General features: G+C 32.3%; 8 protein-coding genes across 8 annotated transcripts; 5 read left to right on the top strand and 3 right to left on the bottom strand. All coding sequences in view use genetic code 12, as the record gives it.

Annotated features, from left to right (window-relative positions):
* The first annotated feature begins 141 nt into the window (after positions 1-141).
* SET3 (histone-binding protein) lies at positions 142-4053 on the top strand. The gene has a single exon (XM_064907077.1). The coding sequence runs from the start codon at positions 490-492 to the stop codon at positions 3931-3933; it is 3444 nt and encodes a 1147-aa protein (XP_064762145.1). The 5' UTR covers positions 142-489; the 3' UTR covers positions 3934-4053.
* Positions 4054-4213: 160 nt separating this feature from the next.
* DFJ63DRAFT_176109 (uncharacterized protein) lies at positions 4214-10824 on the top strand. The gene has a single exon (XM_064903767.1). It carries the CDS (start codon positions 4495-4497, stop codon positions 10537-10539), a length of 6045 nt encoding a protein of 2014 aa, XP_064762144.1. The 5' UTR covers positions 4214-4494; the 3' UTR covers positions 10540-10824.
* Positions 10825-11110: 286 nt separating this feature from the next.
* Positions 11111-12352, top strand: CEK2 (Cek2p; the record flags this gene model as incomplete). The annotated part of the gene is made up of 2 exons (XM_064907487.1): positions 11111-11132; positions 11265-12352. The coding sequence occupies 2 exons, from the start codon at positions 11111-11113 to the stop codon at positions 12350-12352; spliced, it is 1110 nt and encodes a 369-aa protein (XP_064762143.1).
* Positions 12353-12412: 60 nt separating this feature from the next.
* ADP1 (putative ATP-dependent permease) lies at positions 12413-16015 on the bottom strand. The gene has a single exon (XM_064903766.1). The coding sequence runs from the start codon at positions 15582-15584 to the stop codon at positions 12474-12476; it is 3111 nt and encodes a 1036-aa protein (XP_064762142.1). The 5' UTR covers positions 15585-16015; the 3' UTR covers positions 12413-12473.
* DFJ63DRAFT_336098 (uncharacterized protein) lies at positions 16006-16368 on the top strand (the record flags this gene model as incomplete). Its single annotated transcript, XM_064908321.1, has 1 exon — positions 16006-16368. One exon carries the CDS (start codon positions 16006-16008, stop codon positions 16366-16368), a length of 363 nt encoding a protein of 120 aa, XP_064762141.1.
* A 78-nt stretch (positions 16369-16446) lies between these two features.
* Positions 16447-18062, bottom strand: DFJ63DRAFT_342398 (bifunctional AAA family ATPase chaperone/translocase; the record flags this gene model as incomplete). Its single annotated transcript, XM_064908741.1, has 2 exons — positions 16447-17872; positions 18058-18062. 2 exons carry the CDS (start codon positions 18060-18062, stop codon positions 16447-16449), a joined length of 1431 nt encoding a protein of 476 aa, XP_064762140.1.
* A 65-nt stretch (positions 18063-18127) lies between these two features.
* Positions 18128-22009, top strand: DFJ63DRAFT_323056 (ubiquitin-specific protease; the record flags this gene model as incomplete). The annotated part of the gene is made up of 3 exons (XM_064907486.1): positions 18128-18202; positions 18332-20759; positions 20808-22009. 3 exons carry the CDS (start codon positions 18128-18130, stop codon positions 22007-22009), a joined length of 3705 nt encoding a protein of 1234 aa, XP_064762139.1.
* Positions 22010-22068: 59 nt separating this feature from the next.
* On the bottom strand, positions 22069-25658 carry SFL1 (Sfl1p). Its single transcript, XM_064903779.1, has one exon. The coding sequence runs from the start codon at positions 25512-25514 to the stop codon at positions 22443-22445; it is 3072 nt and encodes a 1023-aa protein (XP_064762138.1). The 5' UTR covers positions 25515-25658; the 3' UTR covers positions 22069-22442.
* Between the last annotated feature and the right edge of the window lie 526 nt (positions 25659-26184).

Genomic DNA, 26184 nt, shown 5'->3' with positions numbered 1-26184 from the left:
CATCTAGTCATTAATAAAATAGCACCATCAAAAAAGTGGTTGTCTGATATTTTTTTCTTAAATTATTATGTCATCCCGTTGTATATAGTTACACTTCTAGTCATTAGAGTTAATAAATTAAAACTAAATCAATCTAATAATAACCATGTTTTTAGACATACTTTAAACCTGGTTGTCGTTTACAATTTCGTAATAATTAAACGATCGTATAGTGAAAAAAAAAAACCAGTTTGGGTTCTGCATACAATCCACAAAAGCGATCACTAAAAATATTAACCAGAGGAAAAAACAGTGTGCATAAATATACTTTACAACTTCTAATTCATTATTATATATATATATATACGAAGGTAATAACAAAGGGTTAGAAGAGGCTGAAGAAGAAGAAGAAGAAGCAGAAGAAGTAGTAATAATTAAGTGAAAAGATTTTACAGTTAAAAAAACAGATAAGAAACAAAGGAACAGCAAGTGAAACCAAAGAACAAGAGAATGACAAACAAAGAAGACGAACAACAACTTCTTCAAGATGCTTCTACCTTATTAATGTTTGCTAATGTGGCAGCTAAACAACAACAACAGTATAAGACATCTCCAACCGAATCTCCTTCTCAACCTCAACATGTGGAGAGTCCTATTAATACAACAGCTATACCTCTTACTCAGCCTGTTGTTTCTGTACCAGCTCCAGTAATACTCCACAGTCCTGAACAACAGAATCGTCCACCTCCATTTAGTCCAGTTAATCAATATCCCAATGTGATTCCTTCTGGACATCCCATTCCTCATCAGGTTCAATTTACAAGTCATATACCTGTATCTGTACCTCATCCTCCTCAACAAGCACAACAATTACAATCTCCATCTATAGTTCATCCAGGTACACCTCAATTTCATAGAGTAAGTCCACCAGTTCCAGTTATATCATCCAATAACAGTTCTCCTAAGGAATCTTCCAGAAAGACTTCAAAGAGTTCTATCAGTGTTTTGATGAATAGTCCTGAACCAGAAACAGTACCACAACCACAATCACAGCCTATAACAATCATACCTGCCCCTGTACCATTACCAATACAAGAATTAAAACCAAAGCCAGTAGAAATATATCCACGATCTACTCAAATATCACTAAGTGCTCTTGTATCCCCACCCTTACCTTCAACTTCAGGTTCTGCACCTACTAATAATCATGAAAAAGTGCATCATAGATCAAAATCATCCCCTGAAATTGAAAGAAGTCAATTACCTCAGCATCAATTATCTCCAGGTCCAGGATTAAGTGGAATTAATATCGAAAGTGGTCAAAGAAATACTAATAATGCCGTGATAGCTGCTGCTGCTCTTGCGGCTGCGGCTGATATCCCATTACCTTTAAAACATGTCAAGGAAGAAGTAAAAATAAATGTACCTGTTATTCCTCCTCCACAACCTCAACCTCAATCTCATCCACAAATAACAGAACAATCTCCAGATGATACAATCAAAGATGAAGATCAATTGACTGAACCAGAAAATGATGATAAAACAGATGATGAAAAAACGGAAGAAGAAATCGTTGTAAAGTCTAATGATATACTTCCTCCTAAAAATCAAGAACCTGTTACTCAATCACAGCCTGAGAAGAAAGAACCTAGTAAGGAACAACAGGAATTCAATAACAAGCAAGAACAATTCAATATTCCTCCCCTTAGTTCATATCAAGTCGATGCCGATTCAGGCTTAATTGGATGTATTTGTGGCATAGATGATGATGATGGATTCACTATTCAATGTGATGTATGTTATAGATGGCAGCATTGTCTTTGTATGGGATACAAGACCAATGAAGAAGTTCCTGAAGATGAATATACTTGTTATTATTGTGATAAAACTAAATGGGGTAAATTCAATGCGGAAGAATGTCGGATTGAAACTCTTGAAAGACTTGATAGTGATTTCAAAAATTCTCAAAGAACACTTGATAGTATATCAACCCCAAGTTCAGAGTTTGTTGATGATGATAGTATAGGTGATCAAAATAATAAAGAAAAACAAAAGAATGGAGCTGGTGTTGGAGCTGGAAAAAGAAAACATCTGAATTCTGAAAAAGTTGATAAAAGAAGAAAAGTAGTGGAAAATGGAGTTGTGGAAAAGAAGAAAGAATCCACTCCTATTGAAACTACTGTGGTTGAACAGCCTAAAGCTCCCACTGTAATCGTTCCAAATAAAGATAATGAACTTTTAGAAGATGGTGTTACATCGGAAACTTATCAATCAGGCTATTATAAATTAAGAACTAATGATTATAAGAAGAAATCAATCAAGGAATTCTTTTTAGAATCAGGTCAGACATTTTATCAAGAATATTTAAATTTACCAAAGACAGATCAACAGAAACGAACATTAAGAGATATTGAAATCATGACTCAAAATCAATTTAAATCCTTAAAAATGAGTAAGATTTTATTACCAAATTATCAAAAATACTTAGCTGAACATAAATTATTAATCAAGAAGAAGAATTTCAATAAGACTTCTATCCAAGTTAAACAATATTTGGATAATCAGAAACAAAAATTCAATGGAATATCTAAATTATCATTATTCATTAGTTCAAATGATTCCGAAGTCCTCACTATTCCTGAAAATACAATCATCATTGAATATTTAGGTGAAATTGATTTATTTGAAAATTATATTAAAGATACCATTAATCAATATTCAATGTGGGGAACTCCAAAACCAAAAGTTTTAAAGACGAATTTGAAATTAACTGAAGAGAAGGATTTGGATCTTATCGTTGATTCGAGATTTGTGGGTAATGAATCTAGATTTATTCGTAAATCATGTCCATCGTCATCCAATTGTCGTATCCAACCAATCTATATCCCAGAACAGAATAGTTTTAGATTCCTTGTGGTGACTTCCAAACCCATTGTATTAAAATCTGAGTCAGCAGATGAAGAACTTCGATTAAACTGGGAATGGGAAGCTGATCATCCAATTTTGAAATTATATGAAAATAATAATTCAGAAAAATTTGATATTTTAACTAATGCTCATAAATCAGCTCTTATCAGTTATATTGATAATATTTTACATTTTGTGGAATGTGGTTGTTCAACTTCAAGTAGTTATTCATCATGTGCAATCTTTAAAATCAAAAAGGCTACATCTTATTTACTTCGTTCTACAAGAAAAGCATCATCAATTAGTAATATCAATTTGGCTAAATCAAAGGATGAACTTATCCTTCCTAAAAAGGAAAAGGAATACATATCATGGTCTGATAGATTAGTGGAAAGAGATAATGTGATTCAAATGAATTTAACTTTAACAACTCAATCAACTAAGGCTAATGATGAAGTTCCAGTTGTTGAAAGTCAAACTGAACATACTGAACAAAATGGAGCTGTCACTGCTTCTTTGGAAACTTCTCCAAGAGGAGTTCGAAGTAAACCTGATGGATTATTTTCAATCCCATATAAACAACAATTAATGGTAAATAATAAACAATTCTTAAGAAAAATTGCTGAGATTAAAAATGAAGATAATAACGAGAATGAAGGTGCTAAGTATGATATTGAAGATGGTTTCCAAATAAGTTCTGATATGGTTATTAAAATTGAAAATAATATTGATGACAAACTTAAACCAATAGTTGAAGAAGTGGAAGCCAAGATTGCCGGACAATTAGAAAGTATTCCAATCGTAAATTCTGCCAAGGTAGATGAAGCTGTATCCATACCAGAGAAGCTTATTACACTTGAACACAAAACTGCCAGTTTAGTCGATGTAAGAACTAACTCCATAGGAACCATTGCTGCACCTATTACAGACAATAAGAACATTGTTAAAAAGGAAGAAACTGTTAATGTAAAGGAACCTGTGCCATCGCCACCGAAGGTTGTCAAAAAATTATCCTTTGCAGATTACAAGAAAAAGATGAAGGAATAGAGCAGCCTTGTTTTTATTTCTTTTCTTTGTTCTTCTTCATTTTCGATGCCTATATTCTAGAAAATATCATATTTTATAATGCAAATAATAATACAAATAATAATAATTACAGTAATTATATCTATCTAATCGTACCCTGTGCCTTCTATTTAAAGTCATACATACTCTTCTCTCAACAAAATATTTTTTAATGAGCAGTCATCTTGTTGCGAAAAAATTACCTAATTAGGACGTTACAATGGGTATCGCGATGAAGGATTTGAAATTCGACATATCCAAAAAATATTCTATGCATAAATTAAAAAGCAATATGAATTATATCATCATCAGATTGAATCGTCATGTCTTCTGGGTGTCAAAGATGATGGTAAGTATGATGTTAAAGGGTCTTGTGCTTAGATAGAGATGATTTATGACATCGGTAAATTTTTTAACTAAGGCTATGTCTCTTTTGATGATATTATATAATGAAGAGGATTAGCTACTTCGATGTAGTCAGTGATATATTTCACTCTTAATGGTCCAACCATAGTGTTAAATAATCCACATCCATTATAAAACATGAAAATAATTAGCATACATATTATATTACTATATATAATTACATTAACTTTGGCCATATCATCAAATGCCATAGTTGAAAATTTTATTTCAAAAGTAAAATCCTTAATCTCATCACAACCAAAAGAAACAACTCCTTATCAAATACAAGCTATAAATATTAATGCTCCAGTATTTGAAAATATTGATAGAAGAGACGATACGGTAGATGAAGATGATGAATACTGTACCGAAGAAGAAACTGATGATGACGATGAATACTGTACAGATGATGAAGATGAAGATGAAGTTGTCGAATCTTCTTCTTCAGTATTTATAAGTCCAGCACCTACTAGCAGTATTCCTACAATTCCAAGTACATCAACAACAACAACAAGTAGTATTGTACCAATTATACCTACCACAACTTCAACTTCTAGTAGTGTACCTATTATCCCAACTACATCGACAACTTCTACTAGTAGCATTCCAGTTGTACCTACCACTACAACAACTGAAAGTAGTGTTCAAACTACTACATTTCCTTCAACAACTACTTCATCTGTTATAGTTGACACAACCACCTCCATAGTTTCTCCAACTGCAACTAGTTTTGATTCATCAACTTCTCCACCACAAACTACTGCTGCCCCAAGTTCATCTATTGACGAAGAAGAAGATTGTCCTGAATATACAGATGAAGAAGACGATGATGATGTTGATGACGATGAAGAATACTGTACAACTGATGAAGATGATGACGACGATGAATATTGTCCAACCGATGATGAAGATGAAGATATTATTCTTTCATCTAGCTCTTCAAGTGATATCACATTATCAAGTGAAATTCCAACTTCAAGTTCTATATCAAGTTCCCTAGAACTCTCGAGTGATACTTCATCTATTCTTTCGACTGAAATTTCTACATCAACCGAAACTACACCATCAATTTCAATCGAATCATCAATCGAAATTATTTCATCTAGCGAAGTTTCATCATCAAGTGATATGCCATCATACATTGCCTCAGAATTATCCAGTGAAGCTTCATCGTCAAGTGAATTCACTTCAACCACTCAAATTCCATCAAGTCATAGTGCATCCTATAGTGACATTACAACTTCCAGTGTTATTGATTCTTCAAGTTCATTAGAATCATCCAGTGACTCTGTTTCTAGTGAAGTTACAACTTCAAGCGAAACTACTTCATCAAGTTCAATTTATTCTTATTCATCCAGTGAAATTTCATCATTTACTGATAGCACTATATCCAGTGATATTGAAACATCTAGTGAATCTAGTTCTTCCAGTGAAATTACTACATCGACAGAAATTACTTCATCTAGTGAAGTATTATCTTCAAGTGATTTATCATCTTCAGAATTATCAATTCCAGCTTCATCATCCAGTGATTTCACTTCAACCACTGAAACTTCAACCACTGATATTACATCATCCAGTGATATTACTTCATCCAGTGAAATCACTTCATCCAGTGAATCTAGTTTTTCTAGTGTGACTACTTTATCCAGTGAAGACTTCTCTTCAAGTGATGTATCATCTACAGAATTATCTAGTGAAACTTCATCATCAAGTGAATTCAGTTCAACCTCTGATATTAGTTATTCTACTGAAATTACTACTTCCAGTGACACTACTTCGTCCAGTGATATTCCTTCTTCAAGCGATATCGAATCTTCTTCTGGTATTACATCTTCAAGTGAAGTATCATCTTCAAGTACTATAGAATCTTCAAGTGAAATCACTTCTAGTGATATTACATCTTCAAGTGAAATTACCACATCCAGTGAAATTAACTTATCAGATGATATTTCTTCTTCAAGTGATATTTCAAGTGAGATTGACTCATCCAGTGATGTCGATTCATCTATTGATTACACTTCATCTAGTAATATTCCAACTTCAAGTTATGTCTCATCTTCAAGTGCTATTGAATCATCCACGGTTATTGAATCTTTATCTACTGATATTGTTTTATCTAGTGATATACCATCAAGTAACGTTGAGACAACAACTGATTTTTCAACTTCTAGCGACAGTGCATCATCAAGTACCATTGAATCTTCTAGTGATATTTTATCATCATCTGATATTAGTTCTTCCAGCGATGTTTCATCAAGCACTGAAATTGTATCCTCAAGTGAGATTTCATCATCTAGTGAACTTTCTAGTGAAATTCCATCATCTAGTGGTGGTGTGTACTCAAGTTCATTTGAACCCTCCTCTGATGCTGAATCATCTAGTGATATTGATATTCCATCTTCAAGTGAAACTACTAGTTTCGTTGTTTATACTTCATCCAGTTTTTATTCATCTACTGAAACATCCAGTATAATTATTACTCCATTAGATTCCTCATCATCAAGTGAATCTGATACATTAGATTATACTCCAACTCAAAGTGTTTCATCTTCTGATGTTGCTTCTTCCAGTTTCGTTTCAACTTCCGACACTTTAGAATCATCTTCGAGTGAAATTGAATCCTCAAGTGATTTTGCTACTTCTAGTATTGTTTCTAGTGATATTTCTTCATCCAATGAAATTCCTTCTTCAAGCGATTCTCCATCATCAAGCATCGTTGAGTCATCTACTACTTATTCGTCCTCTGTTGAAATAACATTATCTAGTACAACTGAAACATCAAGTTTTATTACATCAACTTCAGACCTTGAATCTTCATCTGATATTACTTCTTCTAGTGAAATTACACCATCAACCACATTAGAATCTTCAAGTGATATTATTTCTTCTTCTATTGATTCCAGTTACAGTTCTGAAACATCTAGTGCATCAACTTCCAGTGACATTCCAACTGATGATGATGTAGAACACTTCCCAGATGTTGTCCAGGATATCCAAGTCCCTACACTTTCTGTTCAATTTCCAACTACTAGCGAATCATCTACATTCTCTAGTTCGTTAGATTCATCCAGTTCTACAGAATTATCTAGTGATGTTACTACAAGTTCTAGTGTTTCCAGTGATATTCCAACTGCAAGTGATACTCCAGATAGTGATGATGAAGAAGAACAAGATTGTCCAGAGGAAGAAGAAGAAGAAGACCAATACTGTCCAGAAGATGATGATGACAGCTCTGAAGTGAGTTCTAGTTCTTTGACTTCTTCAATTGCCGATAGCTTTTCTTCTACTTCCGACGATTCAATTTCAAGCTCATCTGGTAGTGATATCTCATCTTCTTCAGAAGCTTCTTCAAGTGATATAGTGTCTTCAAGCGATGTTTCATCATCTAGTTCTGTAGAAGCTTCATCGAGTCTTTCTTCATCATCTAGTATTACATCTAGTTCAATTGAAATATTGTCATCTAGTGCTGTTTCATCCTCAACTATTCCATCGGACATTGAAACTTCAAGTGATATTCCATCTTCAAGTGATATTCCAAGTTCTAATGAACTTGCTTCATCTAGTACATTAGAAAATTCAAGTTATACTTCTTCGTCCACTTCTTCAGAAATTAACAGCAGTTCCAGTAGTGTTGTTTCAAGCGATAGCTCATCATCAAGTGATAGTTCATCTGTTAGTTACAATCCATCATCAAGTGATTATCCATCTATTACCACCTCATCATCATCATCAAGTGATATCGAATCATCTACTGAATCTAGTGAAAGCTCATCAACCACTAATAGTGAATCATCAAGTGTCTTTGAATCATCATCAGATAATTTCAGTTCTTCGGAACTTACTTCCAGTGACGCTGCATCTTCTACCTCATCAGAATCATCAAGTGATATTATTACTTCTTCTGCTACATCCAGTTACACTTTCGAAACTTCTAGTGAGTATTATTCGTCCATTACTACTTCATCATCCATTTCACCCACTGACTCTCCAACTTCGAGTGACGCTCCAAACAACGAAAATGACGTGGAAGATAGTCCAGAAGATGAGTTGGAACTTGAACATAGTGATTACCTGGAAGATATCGAATCTACAACTTCTACTACTGATTCATCATTATCTACTGATATGCTGTCAAGTTCAATAGATTCAGCCAGTTACATTACATCTTCTACATTATCTAGTGCTACTACATCTTCCAGTATGATGACTTTATCCAGTAATTTTACATCAAGCAGTGATATTACCTCATCTAGTGGAATTCAATCCTCAAGTCTTATTTCAATTTATAGTTCATTGAATTCTGAAGGCTCATCTACTACTATCCAATCGTCTTCTTATGTCTCATCTTCTAGTTCGTCCTATAGTCAATCAGATTCTGAATCTACAATCTATAGTTCAAGTTCATCTGACGCTTCAAGCATGTTATCTAGTGACAGCCCTTCATCCAGTGATAGCCCGTCATCTAGTGATAGTCCATTCCCATCTACATTTGAATCGTCTGATATTTCTTCATCTATGTTTGTTACATCATCAAGCTACTCAACTTTGTCCAGTGATAGCTCCTCAACTATTGATGAGTTTTCCACTTCCGTTGATGCTATATACTCAAGTGAATTATCTTTATATAGCTCCACTTCATCCACTTCAACTAGTCAAGATGGTGCAAATTCATCAAATGATGATTATTCTACCGGATCAGGTTCAATCATTTCATCTGATGCTATATCAGAGATAATAACTTCCAGCTATGAAGAAAACCAATCATCGCTCACCTCTACTTTCACAACAACTGAAATTGTCACCAATACTATTGTTGAATCTGATGATGAATCTGGAGATGAAACTACTATATTTGAAGTTAGTACTAAAACTATTATCATTTGTCCTGAAACTACCATTACTTTAAGTACTGATAGTGAAAATTCTGACGCTATCAGCTACACTACTACCGAAGTTATAACTAACACTTCAGTCGTAATAGATGCAGAAACCACTGAAACTGTATTTGATGTTACAACTAAAACAATCGTCATTTGTCCAGAGACAACCATTACTTTAAGTGATGATAATGATAATTTAAGTTACACTACTACTGAAGTCGACACTGTTACTGCTATTGTATCTGATTCTGAAACTACCGAAACGGTTATTGATATCACTACTAGAACAGTTGTCATTTGTCCTGAAAGTACTATCACCTTAGAAGATAACATAAGCTATACCACTACTGAAGTGGTAACTCTTAGTTCTGTAGTATCTGATGATTATGCCACTGAAACTGTTACTGACATTATTACCAGAACCGTTATCATTTGTCCTGAAACTACAGTTACTATTGAAAATGAGGATAATACTTCAAGTTGTACTACTACTGAGATCATAACCAATACTGTCGTTGTTTCTGATGCTGATATTACTGAAACTGTTGTTCAAGTTACTACTAGAACTGTTGTCATCTGCCCAGAAACTACTTCAGTGAAAGAAGATTTAGAAATCGCAACCATTTCATCTTTTAGTACAGAATCAGAAGGAGAGACTCCAACTGGTCTTACGTCAAAAGATTATGAAGAAACTAAAACATCAGTTGAAACCTTCACTACTACCAGAATTGAATCAGAGTTAGGTAATGGACAAGTTATTACATTGACGGAAGTTGCTACTAGAACTGTGTTGGTCGTTTCTTGTCCAACAGATACTACTACATTGACCTTGCCTGTTTCAACCACAACGTTACTTGCTTCAGATGCCAATGATATCGTAACATCTACCTATGAAGATCACACTACAACAAGAACCACCACTAGTTTAATTACTAATAGTGCTATTTCAACCATGGATGATTCAAGTACAACAACAGTTGTTGAAGTTCTTACTAGAACTATGTTTGTGATTGAATGTCCAGAATCAACCATTACAGTTGATGCTTCCTCATTAGAAACCTCAGTGTCTGAAATCTATACCCCTACTACCATTCCAGTCGTTGAATACACTACTACTCCAGTGATTGAATACACTTCCAGTGTTAGTGAAGTTGAATATTCATCAGAATCACAACAACCAAACCAATACAACCCTTCTATTTCTTTTGAACCATTTGAAGGAAGCGCCAATGGTCATTCATATTTCAACAAATCCACATTATTAATGGTGTTCATAATGCTTCCAATTTATTTATTTTAGATCTTTTTTAACGACTTTCTCCTTTTCCTCTTATGTTAATCTATGTATTATTATTTATTAGACTTTGCTTTTTATTAGAATGAATGTATAATTATATTATTAAGACTTATCATAGTAGCAATAGGAAACTCTTGCAACGTCACATGATTAATTTCAATTTTTCAAATTATTTTGATGATTGAGCCTTTTCTATAAATTTTTCCATATTATTAACATGATTAGTAATATGACAGAATATCTAAGAGAAGAGAATGATCTCTTTTTATAATAAAATGATGATGCAAAATTTGTTGTTTCATACTATATGTTGGTGAAGTGATTCAATCGTTTCTGAAACAAAAAAAGAAATTTGTTTTGAAACAATGTACTGCATATAAATGTAGACTGCAAAATATGATAAACTGATACAACTGTAATATGCAAGTAATATATTAATGGGATGGTGTTTTAGATTTAAGAAAAGTGTAAATATAATGAAAGATCTTCTACTTTATGAAATAAATAAAATAGTCGAATTTCCTCTTAAGAAATTTATTGGTAAATATTTGAATAAACTACTACTGCTAACCAAATGATTGTTACAAGAACCCAAGGTAATCAAATACCTGGTGTTCCTTCTGATCAAAGAAGAAACTCAAGCTATCAGTTTGATCCATCTCAGATCTCACCTCATTCTAATCCAAGATCTGATGCTATACCTCGAAAACCAACAACTAGAAAAATAGTGTATAATATATCCCAGAATTTTAAACTAAAAGAAATCTTAGGAGAAGGTGCTTATGGGATTGTTTGCTTGGCTCAACATACTAGTGGTACTATGGTAGCCATTAAGAAGATTGTTCCTTTTGAAAATAACTTATATTGTTTAAGAACCTTAAGAGAAATCAAATTATTAGCTCAACTAAGTGGACATGAAAATATCATAAATCTTTTTGATGTTCAAAAACCATATGACTTCAAGAATTTTAATGAAGTCTATCTTATCCAAGGATATATGCCAACTGATCTTAACAAAGTAATCCAATCTCATACATTCACAGAAGCCCATGTTCAATATTTCACTTATCAATTACTTAGAGGACTTAAATACATTCATAGTGCTAATGTAATCCATAGAGATTTAAAACCATCAAATATATTAATCAATGAAAGATGTGATTTGAAAATTTGTGATTTTGGTTTAGCCCGTCTAGATACTAGTAAATCTGATTCAATTCCGAATGTCCCACAAACAGCTTTAACTGAATATGTTGTTACCAGATGGTATAGGGCTCCCGAAATCATGCTTAGTTCCTGTCAATATTCGGTTGCTGTTGATTTATGGTCAGTAGGTTGTATTTTAGGAGAAATGTTCACTTATAGACCTTTATTCCCCGGTGCTGATTATAAAAGTCAATTATTATTCATTTTTGAAGTTTTAGGTACTCCATTAGGAGAAGATTTAGATTGTATAAAATCAACAAGAGCTAAAAACTACATTGCAACTTTACCATTTAAACAAAAGTTAGATTTTGCTGATTTATTTAATAATCATCCATCAAGAAGAAAGAAGCATTTTGGTAAAAATATTAGTCCAGCTGGAATAGACTTACTTGAAAGATTATTAGTATTTGATCCTAGTAAAAGAATTACCGCTGAAACTGCTTTAACTCATCCATTTTTAAAGAATTATAGTGATCCAACTGATGAACCAGTTACAACACCAATCGAGTTTGAACAATTTGCTTTCGATATTGAAAAAGAAAAACTCAGTATGTTAGAGTTAAAGAGAGAAATGTTTAACACTATTAATAATTTAAGAAGAAAGAAGTGATCTTTCAATTCAAATATAATATTACTTTTTATATATACTTTTATTTTTCTTTTTTTTATTTTGTCATTCCACTAAAATGGAAACGTCTATATAACCAACAAATTAGTTAACAACAAAGAAACTACTTCTTTTCTATAGTAAAGTAATGTAAGAAGAAATAACCTAAGACAAAGAAGGCGAATGCAAGACCACCAAGATAAGCATTATCATTCCAGAAATTACCGACTTTAAATCCAAATGTACTTAAAATAACAGCACCTGGAACTTCGATTGATAAACCATATTTCTTTTCTCTCAAGATTAAATCTTTAACTTCATTGATTGATAATGCTTCATAAGCATAGTGGAAAACAGAAATCCATTCTAACCATTTGATAGTAATCTTCAAATCTTCACTATTTATGAATAAACCTGCGAATAATAATGACAATAATAATACTAAAACTCCTACCATGGTAGAAGTACCTGGTTCTTTGATTAGAATACCAACAATAAGCATTTCAACAGAAACAGCAACATTGAATAACACCAATACAAGAATACATTTTAAAAATGCATTGTTTTCCATAGTTAAACCAACTAATGGATAAGCAATACTAATAAGCAAGATTGGAGGGAATACTCTCAATGGTAAAATATCACAGAAAATCTTACTTAAATAATAACTGAGAGGGTTATAATAATTATTTGCTCTTTCACGAATGAAAATGATTCTTTCGGTTGAAAATGAATGTAAACCAGTAAGAGATGAAAATCCAAAGAAAGCCAATATGAAGAAAAATAAACCTAATCTATTTTGGAAACCACTAATATCATTAGAAACATCATAATACAAATAACCACAGAAGGCACCAACCAATAATGAAAGGAAATAATGTGATAATAAAAGTCTTGGATTTCTATACAAGTTCTTAAAAGTTCTTGAAGATAAGATAACAACCTGAGATATGAAACTGGCATGTTTGATCTTTTTTCTGCTGATATCAATGGCAACTGGATTTGCTTTGGTATTTGCTATTTCATCCTTAATATCTCCAGCTAATGGAGATTGTAAGAAAATAGATGGTAACTTGTTTGTTATTTGAACAAATGTTTCTTCTTCACCAGAACTGCTCTTAGACTTGATAGGATCAAAATTGTACTCATCCCTATGGACGGCAAAATGTTCCCATTCTCGAGTAATATCGGTATCTGAAGTTGGATTTTGAAGGAATTGTTCATGAATATCAGCTGTTTCACCAGATCCCGAACTTTCAGCAATAGCACTATCGACTTTAATTAGCTTTTTATGATTAACTGTGATGTCGATTAAATAATCAGCAAGATTATATCCTAATGGACATTGATAACCATTACGAGCGAAAAAATCATTACATTTGATCATATCACCTGAATATACTAAATCACCTTCACTTAATAAAATAAGCTTATCAAATAAAGAAACAATATTACTTCTTGGTTGATGGATTGTGAAAACGATGGTTCTATTGAAATCACGGGACAATTTAACTAATGATTCAATCACATTCTTAGCATTAAAGGCATCTAAACCTGAAGTTGGTTCATCAAGGAATAAAATGGATGGAGATGTGACTAATTCACAAGCAATAGATACTCTTCTTTTTTCACCTCCAGAAATACCTCTTTTAAAATCAGAACCGATTTCACGATCTTTAATATTTAAGATTCTTAATTCATTTAAAACTTCAATAACTCTAGCTTCCTTTTGTCTTAAAGTCATATCTCTTGGTAATCTAAGTAAAGCACTATTAAGAACAGTTTCATAGACAGTTAAAGTTGGAATTAATTCATCTTCTTGATCAACGTAACCGACAATTCTTTTATAATCATCATTATCTAACAAATTACCATTTACATAGCATGAACCAGAAATAGTTCCACCTTTGTTCTTACCAGCAAGAATGTCTAATAAAGTTGTTTTACCAGCTCCCAGACCTCCCATAATTGCTAAACACTCTCTTGGTTGAACAACACCGAAAACATTGTTTAACACTTGTTGACCTTTGATGGTATAACTAATATTTTCAAATGAAAGGGTTGTTGGAGTGAAGTTTTTATTCAAAGCTGAAAGATCATCTTCATATGCAGCATCATAATTATCTAATCCACCACTCTTTTTGAATAATGGAGATTGTTGAATACTATGAACAGCAGATACAACAATTAAGAAACATACAAGGGCAACACCAATGATTAAAAATAAGCCATTCCAAGTTAATTCTGAACGACCTGGGATATCATAACCTGGAATCTCACTCTTGTGAACACATTCACCGGATTTACAATGTAAGGTGATGTAAGGATCACCGAATACACTTTGAATTAAATCATTCATACTTGGTTCGGAGAAACGACAAGTACTGTCAGCCACATTACAGGAGAAGTCACCTGGACCTCTAATAGTTTCAGTTAAGAATTCAGAAATATCGATGGACCCAGCTTCACCACAAAGCATTCTATCAGGTAAACATTTACAAGCAACTTCTTCACAATTATAATGAGTAGTGTTACCAGATAAATCATAATCAAGTTTACACTTATTTAAAGCACAATAGAAAGATTCTTTTTGATCAATCCAAAATTGGAAATCACAAGTTTCAGCCGTTGAGTTACAACTAAAAGTTGCTTGAGGTTTTTTACCGTCTAAAATTGAAATAATCTTTGGATTAGTGACATCACACATTTCATGGAATTTATTGACAATAATACCAGTTTTATAACAAGTACCAGTTAAACCTTCAGGCATGAATGCATCACATACATTATCTTCAGTACACATGTTACAATTGATACCACCCCAACCAGGTTTACAAGCACATGAATTTGAATCTCTTACTGGTCTGTTCAAGTTACCATCAGATAATGAACCACATAAAGGTTCTGAACAATCCATTCCACCATAACCATCACGACATTCACACATACCAGTAAAACTGTTACATTGAGAAAATTGAACACATTCAAAGTTAGGTAAGTTACAATTGAAACATGGGGGGCACTCCTCTTTAACCCCTAACGAACTTTCTAATTCCAATTGTCTTTGTTGATCAATTAAAGCCTGTTTGATATCAAACACATCATTGATCACCACCCCTCGTTTTATTCTATCGAATGAGTTGTATAAGTCTTTTTCATTTTGAATTTCGATTGATGCCGTCCCAACTGCTAAACTTGCCGATATAAGAGGCAACAAGAGTGATAAGAATCTCATTATCTCACCTTTTCTCGTGCAAATTTCAGGAAGCAACTCAAAAGCAGTTAATTAAACAATTGTTAAGGATGACTGATGATAGTCTCTTCTTTCTATAAAGTTGAATGGATGACGATAAATTGGTCTTAGTAATACCAGGTTTGGTTGCTGTTTAAACTTATCAGTTTATGGCTCTGGCTCTGGGGCTTTTTTCTGGTCCTTTGGTTGTGGTCGCTTTTGTGTCAACTTTTTGATGGTAGATTGAACTCACGTGTCGATTAATATACCAAAAACCAGATCCTTTTTAGTTATGTTAATTTGATTACAGTGTTTCAATTATCATCTTATTTAGAGTAGTGTGTACTGGCTAGTAGTTCATCTATAACGTGTTGGTGATACCATAGAAGAATTTGAAAGGTTTGATTACAGCGGTTGGAACATTATGAGTCAAAACGAAAACAATAACAACAATAACAACATAGCCGACACCAGGCTAACGTCATCAATCAAACATAATAAGAAGACATATGATAAACTGAGATTCAAGAGAATACTTCGAGCCAAATTAAAGGAAAATGATGAAGCTCATCAACAGAATGGTGTCTTGAAACCAGCCACTAAGAAATCAACTTTGAAGAATGATAATAGTGATTTACTCATATATTTGATATATATAAGTTACTTGAATGAATTAATCACAGAAGGTAGTAGTGATAGTCATGGTGGAAGTGGAGAAGATGGTGAAATAACAAATTACAGAATAGATAAAGCTCATGAAATGATTATGAAACGATATCGTGGTTGAATGTCATTAATATTATATTACAATTTTATATACATATATACAAGATAGGACAAATATTCTATAAATAGGTTAGGTTAATTAGAATACATTATTGGGATTTCTTAAAGTTGCAATCATATCAATTGCTTGTTGTGGTTCTCTTTTATTGTAAACAAACAATCCTTGTAATTGAGCAGTACTAACATTTGATAATTGAAGTTTTTTGAATTGTTTCATAAATTCATTGGATAACTCTTCTTCACCTTCGTAGAATCTTAAAAACATTTCTCTAACTTGATACTCAGTAGCATTATCTATCAAGACTTTAAAATCAACTCTACCTGGTCTTAATAACGCTGGGTCTAATTTTTCAGGATGATTGGTAGTCATGAATGTTATACATTCTTCAGCACTGGCAACTCCATCCAAAGCATTTAATAATCCTGAAAAAGTTACTCCTGATGTATATCCCTTATCTTCACTTTGTTCTCTTTTATTAAATGCAGCATCAATATCTTCTAATAATAAGATTGATCTTTCTGGTATATGATTCATTAAATGATTTAATCTATCATCAGTTAAGTTTGCTTCTGATAAATTTAAAATACAAATATTGTAATCCAATTCACCTGCCAATGCTTGAATAAATGAAGTTTTACCACTTCCAGGAGGTCCATATAAAAGGTATCCTCTTCTATAAGGAATTCCTCTCTTGTGATACCAATCACCACTAATTAAAAAGTCTTTGACATCATCAACTATAGTATCAGAAATACCTTTATCCAATATGACCGACCCAATAACTCTCTTCTTTCTTGGTTGACCAAATGGTCTCCATTCAGGACCCCAAGACGTGTAAATAACCGTTTTACCCTCACGGGCCTTTAAGGCTAACTTTTTAGCTTCTGATAACAAATCATTAAATAAATGACGATCACGATACAAAGTAGTTAAGGTAACTGTTTCAAATGGAGTTCCACTAGTCATATCCAATAATCTCCCTGATCTTTCACGATTCACTAGCATGAAAGCACCTTGATATCTGATCAAATGTTTTCCAGGACCTGGAACCAAAGAAAACTTCGTTGAAACTGCTCCATTGTCATGTTGAATGTAATTGGTTTCAACTGATAAATGCCTTGATGATCGATGTTTATATTGAGACATCCATTCTAAAAACCAAAGGTAAGACTTATCCTTGGATGGGATTTCCAAATCAACCAACAATTGTCTATAGATTAAGCCAGATCCTTTAACTACTCCTTGTCTTCCTAAAGCCAAAGCTGTTCCTAAAAGCATTAATCCACCCCCAGCTGCGAAATACGGATTATTTATAACCACTTCGTTGAATCCTGAAGTGAACATTCCTGTTATTGACCCATCGGAATTCTGTTTGATTTTCTCTAAATCAATCGGTTGAGGTGAAGATGCTCCATTCATTCTTCTACCATTGATTTCTTCGTCTTCGTCTTCTTCTTCACAATCTTTGGTTATTGATAGTTGAAAATTTTTAAGACCCTTTGCACTTTCCTTTTACCGCAATTGTCTCCCAAAAAAAAAAATGAGTGGCAGTCAGATCTCACCAAAATTTATGACGGTCAAATTTAAGTTTACATCATCAATTTGTCACCCTTACTGATCCAAATCAACTACACCGAACCTCTATCTTTAGCATCCATCAATCATCCATCCATTCAAAGTAGATTGGACGCCATTAGATAGTATTGTCAATTCCAGCAGTTGATTGATACCCAATTCATACAAGCTCGTTTCACATACAATGATAGATAATGATGATACGTCAATATCGACAGCAGCCATTTTAGATCCATCAGCATCAAATACGAAACAAGAAGTCAGTTCCCCCTCTCCCATCGATGTTGATGAATCTTCATCTAAGTCAATTCAAGTTACTAAAAGTCACAATCCTTTCGTAAAGGCAGCTACAGATGAACCCCCAGATATTGATGCTGAAGTACCCCAGTATCAGGGTTCAAGAATCCCACCTAGCGAATTGATCAAATATCCCTTTAAAACATTGAATCGAATACTTGATGACTTGAAATGGTCAATCCCTTTTAAAAACAAGTACAATGTGAGTTTATTGAATAGTAAACCAATTGATTATTCATCAGACTTGAGTAGAATGTCAAATAATAAACAATTCAACCATGATGTCTTAACTCTTAATAATGCATTAACATATTCGCCATCTTTAGAAAAGATTGAAGCATCTCCTATGAAAATATCCATTATTAGAGGTTTAATCGTTGATAATCGTGCAAATGAGAATATTTATCACTTTAGAATCATAGTATTAGAATCAATCACTAATCCATTCATAACAAATTCGATCGATAAACACGAATATCATATCATTCCAAAGTCATTATTATCCCCAGATGATCTCAACTCTTTGAAAGTGAAACCTCTTGATGAAGGCAAGGTTGATGAAACTATATTTGATGATGCATTCTATAAAAGTTATAATAGTCCTCATAATCAAATCTTAAGAGTAACTATATTCAAAAAAGAATTTTCGAAAGAAGAGTTATTACCATTTGTTGATCAAGATTTAATTACTAAACGTTATTCGGGTGAAGTGGATAATCATCCATCATTGTCTCCTGATACGGTTCCAAATGTCATTCATTGTTTTAAGACATTGATCAAAGTCTTGAAGGGTCCAATTTTACTTAATCCTGATGATTCGATTAAAACGATAAGTCTTAAAAATAGATCTTTAAGTGCTACTATTGATGTCAACTTTTTACTTCAAAGATTATCATTTTCAATCAGTAATGATGAATCCGAATTAGTTCCACCTAATCTTGTCTTATTACCTGATTTAAAAGAATCTTTCATTCGAATGATTCAAGAACTTATCTTCTTGGGGCGGGTCTACAGTAATTCAGTTGAAACTAATGAATTTCAAACCACATATTCATATGCAAATAACTTCTCATTAATCTTTGGTGCCATACCGGAATACGATAAACATATGAATCTAACTCAATTCTTACTTAACTGTGTTAATGAAGTACCCTACTTTATTAATTTAAGTATTATGACCTACTTTCAGGATGAATTTATCATTAAGTGTTTTGAAAATACTGTTAAATCAGATCCAGCAAACAAATTACATTATGTTGATTCTTTGAAAAGTGTGGCTAATTATAGAGTAGGAACAACGAAATTAGGTACTTATATCAAGAATATGACTGCTCAAGGTGAATTGGTTGGATATCATGATTATGTTGATGCTATGAAAATTATCGGTATTTCATTAAGTGATCCTTCAGAATTGGATGAAGTTGAAGATGATGTGGTCATAGCCATGTATAAGTCAAACTTTGAAGCAGATCCAAAAAACTATCAGTATTACAATAACAAATTACAAATGATCGCTAAAGTTAGACAATCATCTGAATTGTGGAAGTATATTAACAATGAAGTACTTCCTCTTAATATTGCATTGGATGAATTAACTATAGAGGAAATTACTGAAGATGATGTGGTTATAACAGCTTATGAATATAAATTAAATGAATTAGCTCAATCTAGTGGGTTTGTTACTACTACCAGTGAAATCGTGTTTTTGAATAAGTCATTATTATCAGTGGCGGTTAATAGAAAAAGTTATTTATTATTAAATTATGTTGAAACTAAATTACCTGATATAATAAGAATTCCTAAGGAAGATATCACTTATTCAAAAGCATTGGAAATATTGGGTGTACCAAGTCACACATCGAATGATTTTGAAATTATAACATCATTCCAAGCTAAATTAAGTTTAAATGATAGAAATGATATAAGTAGTGATATAAGGATTTTGAGATATTGTTTAAAATTAATTGCTGAAAACAAAAAATCTGAGATTTTATTCAGCTTTTTAAAGAATGGTAAGATTGATCCTACTTTATTACCAGCTGAAAATTGGCCTGCAGGATTGGATAACATCGGTAATACCTGTTATTTAAATTCATTATTACAATATTACTTCTGTATAAAACCATTGAGAGATTTAATATTAGAATTTGATGAAGATTTAATTAATCTTGATGACTTGAATGATAAACGAAAAATTGGAGGTAGAAAAGTTGAAGATTTAGAAATCAAACGTTCAAATCAATTTATTTATCATTTAAGATATTTATTTGATGAAATGATTCATACCCAAAAGAGATGTGTACAACCAACAAAAGAATTGGCTTATTTATCATTTTTAGCTTTATCGCAACCAGTTGACTTTAAAGACCCAAATGCACCTGAAATTATTGAAATAAAAGATGATGATTACGATTTTGATAATGATCAAATTATGAGCAATCAAAGTCCTCAAATTCCAATTGTTGTGTCGTCTGAATCTCCCCAACCAACTGGTGATACTGAAATGTTAGATGCTGATGGTAATGTCATTGTTTATGGGAAGTCCGATTCCAATGTAAATTTCTCAGAACAGAAACTTCAACCAGAAGATGATGATGATGAAGCTATTGAGGTCATATCTATTGAAGAACCCACATCATTTCCTGAATATGATCAAATGGAAGTAGTTGAAATCAACAAGGGTCCTAAATTATTATCTATTAGTACTGATCAAATGGAAAGTACCATTGAAGTTGGTAGACAACAAGATGTTACCGAGTGTATTGAAAATGTTATATTTCAAATTGAGACAGCCTTAGCACCTCAGAAGTTAGATGATGATGGAGAACAGATTGATTTGATTAAGAAATTATTTTATGGAAAAATCAAACAAACCATTACTCCAGTTAAGGAATCTGATCCAACTGTTGCAACTGGACCATCACGTATTACCCTTGAAAGATTTTTCAGTTTAATTATTAATGTGAGTGATCATCCTAAGAGTATTTATGATACTTTGGATAATTATTTCAATGAAGATTTGGTTACTTTAGATGAAGGATTATGTAAGAAATCAATTACAGTTAATGAATTGCCTGATATCTTACAATTCCATGTGCAGAGAGTTTTATTTGATAGGGAGAGATTAATGGCCTATAAATCAATTGAACCAATTCCATTTCTGGAAAAGATTTATTTTGATCGATATTTAGATACAACTGATGAAGAAATATTGCGATTAAGATCAGAAGTGTTTCAATGGAAGAATGAGATTGCCAGGATTACAGAAGAAAAGGAAAAATTAGTTGAACTTAATCCTGAAACAAAATTATCTATCATTGACACGTTAAAGATAACCAAGAAATATTTAGAATCGGTTATTTTACCACATAAAGATCTTAGTATTAATCCTACCACTATTATTCAACTTGAGAATTTGATTGAAGAATATAGTAATAAATTGGTGCAATATAATTTAAGATTGGTTGAATTACATGATAAGATTTCAAATCAATTTAAAAATTATAAGAAGGTGGGATATACCATATTTGCTATATTCATTCATAGAGGTGAAGCAAGTTATGGTCATTATTGGATCTATATTAAAGATCCACATCGGAATAATATTTATAGAAAGTATAATGATGAAATGATTACGGAAGTTTCATTATCGGAAGTATTCAATTTTGAAGAAAATAATACTGCCACTCCTTATTATATAGTTTATGTCAAGGATGAATTAGAAAAGGATTACGTTGATCCATTGAAGAGGGTTATAAATAAGTGTTAGAATGTTGTTGTTTTTATCGTACTTAAATATATAAAGCAAGGTTTTTAAAATTAAAATTGTAAAGTTTATATTGTTTATATTTATACAAAATTTATACAAGTATATTTATAAAAGAAATGAACTGAAGAAGAAAGTAAATAATAAGGAAAGTGTTTAAAACACACCAATTGTATTTATAATAACAAGTAAGAAGGAGGAGCCAAGAATAATATAAGAACAAATAAACATACAAATTGTATTAATACAAGTTTGGGAGGGAAGAAGAAGATTTTCAAAACAAGAAATAAAGAATAAGAATTAAGAAGCAAAAGCATAGGCAAAACTATTTTTTTGGAAAACTAATGAAAAAGAAAGCATATACCGAATATACCGAATGATAATTACGTTTTTAGTTTTTTTAAAATAGAAAGATGTCATTTTCCCCCTGACTGAATTAGTTTAAGATTTTTCTTCTTTTTCTATTTTCATCATCAAGATTATCCCTATCTTCATCATTATTGTCATTTGATTTTTGTAACATTGATGACATGGAAGGTAAGGCACTAACATTTGAAGTAGTCAATGAAGTTGAAGCTGTAACTAATGCACTATTGGAACCTGTGTTAGACCCACTTAAAGAAGTTGATGAAGAAGTTCTAGTGATTTTAATCGATTTATCTAATTCCCTAACAGAAGGTAACTGATTCTTTGATGATGAACTATTAGCATCACCATTACTTGAAATCAATCTTGATAAATCTTTACTAGTAGAAGAAGGTGTAGTAGTAGAAGTTGATGGTTTATTTAAAGTTGGAGGAGGTAAATGAGAAGTTGGACCATTAGAAAAATTTGATGATGATTCATACATTGAAGTAAATGAATTTCTTTGATTATAATAAGAAGGAATAGAACTTGGAGGAGAAGCAGCAACCACATTCGAAGAATTTGAACCAGTACTCAATGAAGAGGTTGATTCAAGTGGGGGGTTAGGTAACGAATTAGTACGAGTATTTGAAATACGATGATGAGATGGTGGTAATTGAGGTGGTTGAGCATGACCTTGAGGATGAGAAAATGGCGGTAAAGTAGTAGATCCAGGACCATGATCTTCATTGTTGTTATTCATATTTGGGAAAGGATATTGTTGAATAACAGATGAAGATGGAGGAGGGAATTTTGAAGCTAATTCGGCAGCATTATTACTATTACTTATCAACGATGAAGATCTTGAAGTATTTGATTTTTTAGTAGTATCATTTAAATTTCCATAAGACGATCTACCGGAAGATTGTTGAGGAGATGATTGAATTGGAGGTGGTAAAGTATTAGATTGATTTGGATTAACATTGGATGAAGCTCCTCCAATAGTTAAAGGACTATAACTTTTTGATTCGGCTCTTAATCTAAAATTCGATCCGGTTGAAGCGGATGAACCATATTGTTGATGTAAAAGATGTGATTGTTGTTGTTGTTGTTGAGGTGGATGATGATGATCATCAAATAATAATTTGGTACTACGAGATGGGATTGGTTGTAAAGGATCCATCAATACCGATAAATGACGATTTGAATTATTAGCAGCAGGAGCATTAGCCGATTCATCAGCTTGAGAAGATGAGGAAATAGCAGCTTGATTAGCAGTAGTTGGATTATTGGTAAACTTTCTGAATGAAGCAGGAACTTCATTTGGAGAGTTATATATGGTATAATGAGGATTTAAAGGGTAATGTTGAGGAACAATATGAATGTTTGAATTAGAAGGGTTTCTTGAATTTGTAGTTGAAGTATTATTCAAATGATAAGTTGAAGAAGATTGTTGTTGTTGAGATTGAGATTGTTGAGCTTGTTGAATGGATGTATTACTTTTTAAACGTTGTAATAAAACCGATTTAAATGAAGAAATATCCTTTTGTAAACTTGAACTATTTGAACTTCCAGTTGATACCGCCACATTTTTGGATTTATTAACTACCGTCATAGGAGATGTAGATGAATCATCATTAACATTTGATTTATTAATTGGAGTTCTATTATTAGCCATTCTTTCTCCTTCTAATTTAATTGCATCTGATTCATTTTCATCTTCGATAGTTATAGCAGCCGCATCTTTTTTCATTAAATAACTTTCAACCACTTCTAATAATTGAACAATATCAGATTGATTTCTTAAAAGTTCCAGATTTAATGAATCATATTTATGATTGACTGAATTTAATTCTGATTTAAGATAATTTACTTGATTATTTAATTCAATAAATTTAAAATTAATTGAATTTTCAAAAGAGGGGTTTGACACTAATGGTGGAGGTTGTTGATGTGGATGCTGATTTTGACTTTGATTTTGATTATTGTTATTGTTGTTGTTAGTTGACGGTATTGGTTGGACGATAGCTAATTGGGGTTGAGGTTGGATTAAAGGAGTATGAACTTGAGATGGAGGCATTTGTTGTATTGGACCCATTACCATATGAGGCGATACGGGGATTGGAATTTGTAATTGATGAGGTATTGGAGTATGAGGAGCTGATGGAGGATGTAATGGAGTTGAATTATTAGAAGATATTTGTAAACCACCTGATGGTTGAGGGATATTATTAGTACCATTATTATTTATTAATAAAGATTGTTGATGTAATTGTAAAGATTGATGATATTGTTGATGTAAGTTATCTGTTGAACCATGACGACTTCCCATAGTGGATGATTCATCATCACTATAAGGTTGGTGATAATAGTTACCATACTGTTGTTGTTGTTGTTGTTGCTGCTGTTGTTGTTGTTGTTGAGCTTGTTGCTGTTGTTGTTGTTGGAGAAGCATGGGGTTTGAAGTTGGGGGTAATGATTTCAAATTGACAATTTCTTTATGAGAATTTATATTTTTAGAAGATCTTCTCTTAATTAATTTCAAAGATTCAATATCTCCTTTTCTAAATTGATTAGTAGAATGTTTGAATTCCCATTTACTTGAATTTGTAGATTGTTGATCATGAGGTTGTTGAGGTTGAGATTGAGATTGAACTGTTCCATTATCATCATTTTGATTATTTTGAAAAGTATCATTAACTTTATGAAATCCATACATATTTAATTGTCTTATAAAACTAGCAATATTAGTATGTTTAAAATATTGAGCTAAAACTTTGCTAAATTCTTCCCCTGGTAATAAATAAAATGAATCCAAAGTATTTGACCACCAAATCAAATGAGATATAGAATCATCATGAAGCATATCATATAATTTATGGATGAATACAGTTTGACTTTTACCTGATGAAGCACTGGCACTGGCGCTTGTACTACCTGAACCACTAGAGATATTGGTGACGGTATTGGTTGGTCTAGTGGGTTCAGGAGTAGAAGGTTTCATGATGGGAGGAAGTTGGGAAGGTTGATGATGATGATGAGGGTGAGGGTGAGATTTCGGTTGTGATTGAGAAGGTGAAGGTGAATGTGGTTGTGATTGATGATGACTATTGACAGAGGGTATTGATGAAGGTGAAGGTATAGGAGGAGGTACTACAGACATATCCTCTAACCCTTTTAACTTTTAGTTTTTTCTGAAATTTGCTTTTAAAAAAAAAATCCAATTTTTTGATATTGTGATAGTTTTCTCGGTAATTAAATTGTTTAAATTGAGCCGGTTGGTTAAGGTGAACGAGAGTGTTGGTATAGTCAACTGAGGATCTTGGAGTTGATAGTATAAATCGGAATCAACGATGTCCAGACAAAGGTTTTGATGGTGATAGTTTTAAAGTTTTCAAGAAAAGGGTTCAATTTCAAAATTCAAGTTTTCAGTTTAAAATTCAAAGTGAAATGGATTTGGTTATCGTTTTATTCAATTCGGATTTTAAAATTTTACCTTTTTTTTTTTTTATTTATTTTTATTTTTTTTTATTTTTATTTTTATTTTTTAATAATTTTTTTTTTCTTTTTCTTTTTAATTTCAGATTAATTTTAAACTGTCTGTCTGTCTGTCTGTTTAATTATTTGTTTGTCTCACTCAGTGTCTGTCTGTCTGTGCCTTGTCAAAAACGAACGAAAAAAAAAAAAAAAAGAATGAGTGAGGAAGTGGAGGGCTAAAAAATAAAAATTAACTAGAGAGAACAAAAAAAAAAGGAACCAGATTCTTTTATTATTATTTATTTCCAGAATAGAAGGAAAACAGAATAGGGCATCATCATGATCTTTCTGCAACC

This window comes from Scheffersomyces coipomensis (genome assembly GCF_036884675.1).
Source record: "Scheffersomyces coipomensis strain NRRL Y-17651 chromosome Unknown DFJ63scaffold_4, whole genome shotgun sequence".
Lineage (NCBI taxonomy): Eukaryota > Fungi > Ascomycota > Pichiomycetes > Serinales > Debaryomycetaceae > Scheffersomyces > Scheffersomyces coipomensis.
Note: the sequence above shows the minus strand (reverse complement) of the source record. Positions and strands in the feature narration are given on the sequence as shown.